We start from the raw sequence: 10,937 nt of genomic DNA, 5'->3' as shown, positions 1-10,937 counted from the left end.
ACCCTCTTTCGCGAGTGTACTCCCCTCTCTCTTTCTCTCTCGGGTTTTGCGTCTCAACAGCAGTGCGCGCCGCACCCTCTTTCGCGAGTGTACTCCCCTCTCTCTTTCTGGAACGTTGTTCTCTCTCGACGCCTCATTGTTGCCCGCTCCACCGTCCTTCGCGTGGCATTGTTGTTCATCGTGACTCATCGTCACTGGCCGGTCCTCTGCCGCTGTAACCCCCCATCCCGGACGAGCCCCCATATGTAGGAGTCTAAACGAAAAATAAGGCACGGGGATTCGAATCCACGATCCTCGGATCCACAGAATCGACCGCTTTACTGACACGACTAATCCCGTACCCTGCGTTTCGTATTCTCATTTGACTCCCTATCGTTGGGTACGGGAGGCGCGGATACTACGCAAGCTTTATTTATTATAACTAGACTGCGGATCTTTATGCAAAATAAAATCTTCGCGAACGTGCCTACAAAAATTGAACTTGAACAGGAATTTATTTTATTCCGCAAATATTGTATTTGTATTTATTTTAATGCTCCCCCAAGAGGTTCGCATGGCTCCATCTTTCCCATTCACAAAAATTTCAACCTTCCCCTATATTTTAATTTATTTTCCCACTCGACTGATACCGTATCGGCTGTGTTATTTTCGCAGGAGGAGTGCGTGGCTTTGGAGGAGGAGGTGGAGGACAGGGTGGCGAATCTGGTGAGCGTGCTGCAGGCGAGGAAGTCACGGCTGATCGAAGCCGCCCGTCAGACCAGAGAGGCGAGGGTGCGCTCTTTGAGGGACCAAGTGACCAGATGCGCCTCTCACCTGCAGGCGACCACTGCTCTTCTCACCTTCTGCATCGAGGCGCTGAAGGAGACCGACAGCGGCGCCTTTCTTCAAATCGGTGGCATGCTCTCTGTCAGGGCGGCGACCGCCGCGGGCTCTTGGGGCGCTGCAGAGGGTGTCCAAGAAATCGCGAGACTGCCGCTGCTGGATCTCACCCTCGACGACAAACCTCTCCGGCGTGCTATCGATCAGCTCACCTTCGTCCAGCTGAAACGTGAGTCTCTACGAATCGAGAACTCCTAGAACTCCTTCGATTTTCTCTTTCTCCGCTATTCTTTGCCCGCCACCCGAATTTTCACGCTGGAACGAACCAGAGCTGTCGGGGCGAGAAATACAATGCCCGTCGAATCCTTGCAGCACTCTTGGTTCTTTCGTAAAAATGAGGCTTTTCGCTTGGTATGTGCTCGATGCACAGGATAAGGTGAATATTTATATAGAGTGATTTTTTTCAGAAAAAGATTCGTTGGTGCATAAAGAAAAGGTTCGTTTTAAAGACGAGAAGGCTGTTCGGTAGTTTCGAGCTGCGCTGTGTATAACCGGATTTTTTCTCCCATTAATACCACGGAAATTGGCGAAACGCGTTTCGTTGCGAGATACCGGAAATCACTCTTGCGAGGAACGCGCTACGCCATTTCGTTCCAATGGGATTTCTGGCTAACCGGTTTATATATGGTTTAATACGCTGCTGCCTGTTGTAACGACGGATTACGAAAATTATGGATTGCCGCGGTTTATTCCTCTTGGTTGGTTTCATTAAATCCCAGCTAACGATTAATTAAATGTTTCAGCCGTTTATATAATCCTTGGCCGTCTGTAACATTTACTTCTTGACTTCTACTCTTCGTCGTTTTGTAATACCTAGTTTCGCTGCAAATCAAAAATAGTTTGACGTTTTAGAGAATTGAATCGATACTTTTCGAGTATTTTTAAACACTGACAGTGCTCGCCGCGATAAATTCGACGCTCTGGTTCGTTGAAAGTACCCCGAAATGTCGATCGAATGATCTCGTTGACAGGTTGAGTGCCGCATCTGTTACAGGTGCACTTAGAACTGATAGCGCTTATCGTAAATGAACCCCGGTACTTGTAAATTTATGACCGAGATTAAGTTGAGATAATTTGAAGTACGGAACTATTTCGAATTACATTTGTTGCAATAATCGTTAGACACTCGACGCGTTAACAAAAATTGTTTAGCTTTAATCGTTGATCGTGTATAAACGATTGCCTCATATTGGACGCAGCATCCGAGGGAGAAGACCGATTTCCAACTGCAGGTAATTAATATCGAGAGAAAAGATTGCTCGTCTCAAAAACTACGTATCGACGTGACTGATCTCCGCGAAGCATGTCCACAATCCGAACCGAATATCCCACGAAGCACTTTTTAATAATTCCCTCCTCGAGGTCCCAGCGGCGGATCCTTTAGACGAGCGTTCTCTGTCGTTCGTTAAATTGCTTGAAAGCTGGATTAATTGGGCAACGACTTTGCCAGCTTAACTATCGTAACGATCTCGGGGTATTAAGTCGTCTACAAGGAGCTCACCTCAGACGACTTGTACTACTCGTACCTGTCTGTAGAAGGAGCGAGTACGTACGCGTTTCCTTTTACCGTGGCAGCAAATCTTCGGAGCAGGGATAGCCAGGTTCTAATCATTTTCTAATCGAATTACGTTCGAAATGCTCGGCGCGAGTATTAAAAACTTGGCAACGACTTATTTTTCGTTTCGTTAAGGAAAATAATAATCGTTATCGCTATTTATTATCTTGAAAATATATTTTCGTCAAGCAACAGAATTTTCGCTGAACATTTCGTCGAATAAATATATTCCCAACGGTCGAAAGCACGAGCTGGTTTTATTTCTACGCGAGAATTCCGTAGCCAAATATTTACATTGGAGGGAGGAGAGTCGTTAAAAATTGTTTCGAAATTCGCTACATCGAGGAAGCTCGCGCGAGGCCCTGTTTTCCAAGAGCTCGGAAAGTTTTCCAGGGAGCCAATAGCCGCGCCGCGAGGGACGGGCGCGCATCGAATTAAAGAAATTGTGAACGCAGCCGGAACGGTTGCGTTCCCTAGATACGAGACATCGAATTATCCGAGTCTGGTCCGCGGTGGCGAAGCTGGGGAAACGCGAAACACATTTTTATGCTTTACGATGCCGTTACGATGTGTACGTGGCCGAGTCGTTTCGAAACCGTAACCGATAAAATGAACTTTGTCGTGCGCTCAGCGATCGCTGTAAACCCGGATGACACAGATATTCGTTTGCCCGCCGTAAAACGCGAATAATCGCGGTGGCGTTGCTGAGCAGAGATCTCTCTCCGTTAGCTGCGCGAACCCGTTCGATTTTATTGTCCTCGTAAAATCGGTAATAATTCCATCGGGCAAGTAAAACCTCGCGTGCGATCCTTGCGTACGTTCCTCTTTTATCTTTTAGCTTTCCATATTTTTTTTTTTTTCATAAGTAATCGATCCTGAAAAAGAGTCCCGACAACAAATTTCTACTTTTTCTCACTACTCCAACTTTCGTTGAACGAGAAACGCGAGAGAGACCAAGTCAGAAATTTCGTCGGATATAAAAGCGGTCCACGTCGAAGGTTTTCGGGGTAAAAGAAAGGCGGAGGAGCCGTGAAACGCGGCGATAAAGGCAGGAAACGTTGAGGTGTTACGAACGTTGGTTTCGTTTACGTCTGCGATCTCGATAAGTTTGGATATTGCCCTTTGGTACTTCCTCTCGCTTCGCAGTACCTCGAGACGTTCCACTGGAAGCGTTGCTCGACCTATGAGATCCGGAGGAATTTTTCCTCTCGCCGCGTCGAAGAAATCTCCAGACGGAATGTATTCTCGAATGGCGGAACCGTGTACCAAAGTTTATTTCCTCGAGACGGTCGGGGAAGTTTTATCGGCGGAATGTGTCTCGCAGGCATATCTGTAAATAGTTTAGGAAGTTTTCTTCTTTCGATCGCGCCGGTTACTTCCTCTTGTTTCGAGCTATTCTAGACATTTGTTTCGCAGGAAGATCCGCCTTCGAGGATTTACCTCTTTATGTTCGGTTTAAGTTCCATCGACTCTTTCGAAGCAGTTATTAGTTTCTGTTGGAATATACGACCGACAAAAATCGATCGACGCCTGATACGCGGGACGCGTGAGAGGATGTTTAAATAAACACTGGATTTTTCGTCCGATCAGTTCTTTGGAAGATTTCGTAGAGCACGGACGTTACTTCCTCGTGCGATAACATGATAAATAGTATTAAAATTAACATTCTACTGCGTCGAACAATTATCTAATTACCTATTTCGAATAGTTTCCCGTAAGTCTAATAGTAAGTCTAATAGTTTAGTTAAAAAGTGCTTGAAAATTACCTTGCGTGAACTTGGGAATACTTTACGTTCCAAAAAGTGTATCATAATTACATTTTAAATCGAAGCATGCGCTACTTGGTTATCTATGTATTTTTCTGTGTCTCATCGATTTCGTTTTCACTCGATCGTCTAACAGCGAACGTTTTTAGCTCCTGGGGCACCGTTATTGATACCTGAGGAATGCAGCGCGGAGAACAACAGCGTGACGGTGGCCTGGCAGCCTCCGTCTGGACATGGAATCGTAGGTTGCGCGGGTCAAAGGGGTCCTGCTATCGAGGGTTACCTTCTGGAACTGGACGACGGATGCGGGGGAGAGTTCAGGGTGAGCCGCAACAGTCAGAATTTATATTCTTTCATTTATGTTTTCCAAATAATTAAAACAATTTGTTCGTCGCGAAAGATCGCATATTTAACAAGTAGTATTCCCAGTTGTAAGAGCTACAGACAGCTACGTTTCCTCTAAAGGGCTCTTCGGTATGGCACTTCTAGTGGATTCCGTCTTAGACACACCCACCAGTTGCAAGCTCTTCTATTTCTAGATCAAACTCACTGCTTAAAGTACCACTGAACGATTCCACGGCGAGGAGAATTGAGATCAACCTCAGCTGTTCAAAACATTCATTTATCGGCGTTGAAAAGCTGAATTTTAAGCTCCGATTCAATTGCGACAAAGCAAGCATCGACGCAATCTCTCGACAATGCTTAAACGTGAATAGGTCTTCAAGGTTCGCGAGTCAAAGCAGCAGAAATGTTCCGCTGAATAGCTGAAGAAATCCCACTTGGTCCATCGATTCCGTGGACCGCGCTTTGAGAAGAGCTGAGCCAGAGCGTTTTACGTCCTTGGCGTGGAATAAATCGTTCATTCCTCTTGGCAGTCAGCTGTCTTCGCGGGAAAGTGGGCGCTGGGGTTAATTCGGGTCGACCGGAGTGTCGTGGAAACTAATTTTACCGGAGTACCGTCCCGCGGGACCATCTCGCGAGTTGGAAAAGTTCGTCTCTCGACGCCGCGGACAAAAACCGCGCGACGGAAGTTCGTTAGCGGAGTTACAGAAATAAAAGAGACAGCGTCGCGATGGAAAAGCTGAAAGGGACGCGGCCAGATCGTTCGGTTCAACTCTTGCAATCTTCTCGGATATCGATCCTCGCATCCACTTTTATCTTCTTCCACTTTTTCCCTCTGATATACAGGACGCGCCATAACAGGTGGAGGAATAAAGTTTATGCGAGTAAACATTTTATTTTTGGGACCACTTTGGAAACATTTGTTTGGACAGCATTAGCGTTGAAACAGGGTGATTGGGAAACCTTATGAAACGATCTCCGCAGGCATTTCCAGTCGAGTTAAGCAAGCTGAACTTACTGTTTATTATAAGAATTTATTGTTCCATGTCTGCTGAGCACCAGGTAGCTTGTATTTTATTCGCAGGTAACTCAAGAACCAGGTCAAATAGTGCACATGTTTTTAGAAACTTTTTGTTGACCTGTTTCAGCGGTTGAAATTCAACGCTAAAGTAGCTCCTGATGCACTCTGTATTTTGCAAAAATTCGCGTTCGTGTTTTCCAGTAATTTAATATACGTAAACCGAACATTAATTTCCAAGTCGAATGTCGTTGTCGCTTCATTGAATTTAATCGGTTTTAATAATTCCCATTCGCCACAAATTGCCCACGCATCGAGGGGTTAACGTTGGAACGCCTGCTTTCACACAAGAACAAGCTCCGGATAATAGCGCCACCTGATAATAGAGTATACGGATAATAGAGTATTCGAAGGATAGAGGTTCGATTAACGGGGGCCTCGCTGTATTTTAATGAAAGCCCATCGCGAAAGCTCTGGATAATCGCCGGGATACTCGAGATTCGGTCGTGATCCGCGTCGACGCTAAGCTGTCGTATAATATCGCGTGATCATGCTTTCAGATTTAATTAAGAACGCGCGACGGCGGAAAAATGTCACGGTGAAACGGGCACTGGGGCTCGTCATCGTCATAAATTTCGCAGTTTGCTCTGCAGCATCGAATGAATACCGATTACGTCCCCGTGAAGTCTAAAGGAAACCAGTACGTCGTTTAAAATACCATTAGCTTGTCGCTCGTAAAGGTTACGGAGACACATTGCGACTTATATATGCGGCGGTAACTGTGATTTAACGATAGTAACAATAATATGACGATATCGTGTCTTTATTACACAAAGGATTCATGCGATGTGACGTTAAAATTCGTAGTAAAGTAAAAATACGAATATTATTCAAATAAGATGGGTTTCATAGGGATAAAGTAATGGGTCGAAATTCCATCAGCGAAAATTCGTTTCGAGACGGAACGGAAAGCCGTTTCCGTTTTCATTAATCGAGGGGCTCGATTCGCGGCCGCGTTCAGGAAAATCCTGCGAAAATATCGCGAGAAGTAGAAAACGAGAGCATCGTGGCGAGAAACGAGCTCGATTTGAATATTAAAGGCGCCAGACGGTGCATCCGCGATAGTAAGAACGGAATCCTTTCAGGCGAGTGTACAAGGATGACAAGATTCTGGAAGCTTAAGTTGATGGACCACGTTTTTCGTTGGAAATTGAATTGTATTGAACGGGCAGATTTATTTCATCCTTTCAATTTACGTCAATTTTCGTCGATTGCTCGCGCAAAATTATTGTTATACAATTTACGCTTGTAAGATGTGAGGAAGAAAGGAAGGATGAAAGGAAGAAGGCGTGAGATAGGCAGATAGGACTCAAACAAATTGCGCATAAGATTAACGTATATTATTATTTAGACTAAAGTACTTGGCACGCGACATATAAACGCATAAAGCGTAAAGAATACAGAAAAGTCGAAAATCTGTCGAGTTCGACAAGAAGTGACGCAAGTCGTCATCGGACGCATTTCGGCATAGTTCAAACAGTTGCGACCCGTTTGATGGTCGGCGGCCTACGCGCTATAAATATTACATGTAGCAAGGGATAAAAACGTTTCGTCCCTAGAAAATCTGTCTGTAGGCGTGAATGTTCTCTGGTTTGTTTGCTCAGGAAGTATACTGCGGTCGAGAAACGATCTGTACGGTGGACGGGCTGCACTTCAACTCTTTGTACAACGCCAGGGTGAGAGCGTTTAACAGCGCGGGGGAGGGCGAGTATTCGGAGCTGATCGGACTCCAGACTGCAGAGGGTGAGTCTCTCCTAGTACCTCTATCCCGTAGTCTCACCTTTCCTCGCTCCACCTTCTCGCCTTTTCCCTCGGGTCGAGAAGCTCAAATGGAAAATCGACGCGTCGGGTATCGAGTGGAAGATGAACGACCGAAACTGACGACTCGAGTTAATGCGTTTTTCGTAGCTGGTAAAATACGCGGTCGAAAATATCGACGACTATCGCGAACCGACGTCGGCCGTCCTTCATTTGTCGGATCGCGTCGGAAGATTAGTATCTTATCGCCCTTTCCGCTCGTTAATTTCTGGAAACTTAGAAGCTCACGATTCGGGGGGTGAATTTCATCGCGGAGATCGTGGGAAATTTGTTTAAAAATTGTAAAGAATAAACATCCCAGTCGAGAGTGAGCGAAGGAGTTCGCGTCAGTTCGCTAAAGGGTTAACATACCTCTTGTTCGTTACTCGAAATTTTGATTTAACGAAAGATTTCGCCCGGCCTCGGTTCGCGAGGACTCGGGAAGCCAGACGCGACGGCAGTTTCCAATATTCGTAATCGCGGGTCGGATATCGCGTCGAGACTGCCCACTCGATTCCGTCGCTCGTCAATCGAGAACAATGGTCCTGTCGGCGTATCGACTCGAATCGATTCCGCGGATTATTTATCGTCAACTACCATCGTTCTGTGCGATAGTGGCGTGGTTTTCCTGGGCTACGGGGGCGTCCGGTATACCACAGGAGGTATCAATTTCCGAGGACGCGATGAGCGCGTCCTGCGAGGGCTACGAGCACCGCGTCGTCCTCTCGAGCGTCGGATTTTCCCGAGGCGTCCACTACTGGGAATTGACCATCGATCGTTATCACAGCGACACCGATCCAGCCTTTGGCATCGCCAGAGCCGACGTGTCGCGGGATCAAATGCTGGGTGAGTGGAAAGATGAAAAAAGGAGACCGTTATTCTTGTCGCTACCGGTGCGCTTAAAAATAGTGGAAAAGTAACATTTCCTGCTTCCCAGATCAATAACAAGAAACAGTTATCTACCAAATTAACTTCCCCGCAAGGTACCTCGAGTATCGACTTTGCACGAAACTTTAGGGTACGGACGCGAGGGTTGAACCTTGCCCTTTCCTAAGAGCAGTCTCGCCAAGTTGTCTATTTGTTGTTCGTTAACCCATCGTTTGTCATCTCTCGCGTCAGTTGCACCGCGTGCCACGTATTTCGAGCGATTCCGTTGATTCTACAGGCAAGGACGACAAGGGTTGGAGCATGTACATAGACCGTCAGCGTTCCTGGTTCATGCACGGCGGTGGCCACGCGCAGAGGACAGAAGGTGGCGTGCAACAGGGTTCGACGGTGGGCGTCCTCCTCGACCTGGACACCACGCACACGCTTCGATTCTTCGTGAACGATCAACCTCAGGGCGGGATCGCGTTCCGTGACCTTTATGGCGTCTTCTATCCAGCGGTCAGCCTGAACAGAGGCGTCACGGTGACGCTGCACACGGCTCTGGACGTGCCGCGTCACCTCTTGGCGCTGCACGAAGAGTACATAAGCGACATAATTCAGAGCTAGGGGTACCTAAACGTCCTGAAGAAGGGCCTGCTGCAAGAAGTCGGATCACCCTGCGCGATGGGCTTCGAGAGGCCCAGAGAGTTCGACGGTCAGCTGGAGAAGATCGTCGAGGAGAGCCTCAGCGAGACAAACTGATCGATCCTGGGCCTCGTTTCGGATCTTAATTTATTGTTTACTCGACGACGACTTTCGGAAGCAGAGGCTCGACTCCTGGACCCATCGTAGACGATGGGGTGTCCTGGTCTCGAGCGACGAACGACTTTTCAGTCGTCGACTGGTGTACGATGATCGGAAACGCGCTGTAATTTCGTAATAAACGTTCAACGACGCACTCTAACCTTTTTTGAGAGATTTCGTAGAAAAAAAGTTGCAGAGGATAGGACAGGAGAATGGTCCTTTCCGAGACAAATGATCGGTGTTGACGACACTATCGGCGAAACAGGGACGAACAGAACGAGCTGTTCTAAGAAGGATGATTACTCGACTGTGGGATACTGATTTTGACGAAACTCTGCGTACGGATGAAGCTTCGAAAAATATTACGCGACTGTCGATAAATAAGATTTATTACAGCTCCATCTGTCCGCGAAGTTTCGCTTAAATCTGCGCTCTCTACAGTTGGGCGACGTTCCTTGCAAATGTAGAAAACAAGTATAATCCTGCATTTTTCAGAAGAATCTCGAGAAGAGGAACTCTTTTGACGATAACGAGCTTTCAGATGCGCGAAACCTTCTCGGGTTTTGATCTAGAGTCACTGCCAGTAGCGAGATTTATCGAATCGAACACTGCCGTTTTCTTGGAACAGTGAGTAAATGGAAGTGTTCTCCGTCTAGCGATCGCGCGCGATCGTATTCTTATCCATATCGACACGTATAAGTGTAATTGCATAGGTGTAAGGTTAAGCTCTATCGACATATTTAATAAGACGCATTTTCGAATGGAGGAGATGCAATGCAAACAAGCACGTACGCACGCAGACTCGTCAAGCTTTAGTGTAAAATAACGAATCGAGTAAACGTTTTCTAGTCCCCGATTGGATCCTCTCACCCACATTCTCAGCCATTTTCTCACGCAGCTCATCCTCCGCGTAAGATCGACGCGAGAGAAGAGTGAGACAGCCACCTGCCCCTGTAGCTAGCTAATTGTGATCAGCGTGGCGGTCTTGTCGCCCTGTGACGTATTCTATGGGCGGAGCTTGTAGCATTCTTCTCGCGCGCCGTCAGTAGCTCGTATATTCGCCCTTCTCATCCCTTTCCGCATTTTTTAAATCGTTTTTGTACCTCGAAATCGGCGAACGAACGTTGAACGCGACGAGAAATGGAAATTGAAGCTCTTTTAACCCTCTGATGCAGAATTTAACGTCGTACCCAGTGAAAAGAGCTCTCGAAAGAAATGCTTGCAAGCCTTTGACGTAAATATCTTTAAAGATCGCCAAGGAAATTTTCCAGAACGTAGACAATTAAGAAATAATTTCTTAACGATTTAAATAAATGAAATTCATGCGATAGAGGGTTAAAACGAATGTTGCAGCACACACACCCTCGTGAAACCGCTCCTCCCAGCGACGAGGAGGATCAACGCCAACGTTGTACATATTTGTATATAAATACTTCGATTGTACCGCCGACGATGAATTTGCCAATTGTATTTACAACTATATCCGATCAATAAAACGCACCAAAAAGCATAATCGTCTACTGATTGCCGTCCCCCAGGAAATCCAGCGATCCTAGTCGACGAAACTCTTCCATTTTCCAGTAATTATATTCCAGATTTTAAAACCTTTGTACCAATAAACCTTTATACCAAAAAACCAATATACTTATAAGATACACTCAGGTTAAAATTCAAGCTATATGCAAGAAAAGTTGTACGTGGTGTTTGGGAAACGCTGATTCACAGGGATCGCCGAAGAAGAGCGTCGTCTCGACGAGCAAAGACATCGCCGGTCTATGGAGATGTCGTTTTATCGAAGCAGCGTTCCATGCAATTACTCGACTTGCTCCCAGATTCTTTTCTAATTTCG

The 10,937-nt window shown here is 46.4% G+C and overlaps 1 protein-coding gene across 3 annotated transcripts in view; it reads left to right on the top strand.

The window, feature by feature from the left end:
* The window catches only part of LOC128876602 (E3 ubiquitin-protein ligase TRIM9), a 40,972-nt gene extending 30,377 nt beyond the window's left edge, over window positions 1-10,595 (top strand). For 2 of the 3 annotated variants that reach the window (XM_054123089.1, XM_054123088.1), the window contains exons 5-10: window positions 655-1,048; window positions 2,079-2,111; window positions 4,350-4,522; window positions 7,225-7,363; window positions 8,033-8,263; window positions 8,583-10,595. In XM_054123089.1, coding sequence (XP_053979064.1) covers window positions 655-1,048; window positions 2,079-2,111; window positions 4,350-4,522; window positions 7,225-7,363; window positions 8,033-8,263; window positions 8,583-8,911 — 1,299 coding nt within the window. In that variant the 3' untranslated portion in view covers window positions 8,912-10,595. The remainder of the gene's footprint in view (window positions 1-654; window positions 1,049-2,078; window positions 2,112-4,349; window positions 4,523-7,224; window positions 7,364-8,032; window positions 8,264-8,582) is intronic. The other variant, XM_054123090.1, reaches the window with a different exon arrangement.
* Window positions 10,596-10,937: the final 342 nt, after the last annotated feature.

The sequence above is a fragment of the Hylaeus volcanicus genome, chromosome 5 (assembly GCF_026283585.1).
Source record: "Hylaeus volcanicus isolate JK05 chromosome 5, UHH_iyHylVolc1.0_haploid, whole genome shotgun sequence".
Classification (NCBI taxonomy): domain Eukaryota; kingdom Metazoa; phylum Arthropoda; class Insecta; order Hymenoptera; family Colletidae; genus Hylaeus; species Hylaeus volcanicus.
Note: the sequence above shows the minus strand (reverse complement) of the source record. Positions and strands in the feature narration are given on the sequence as shown.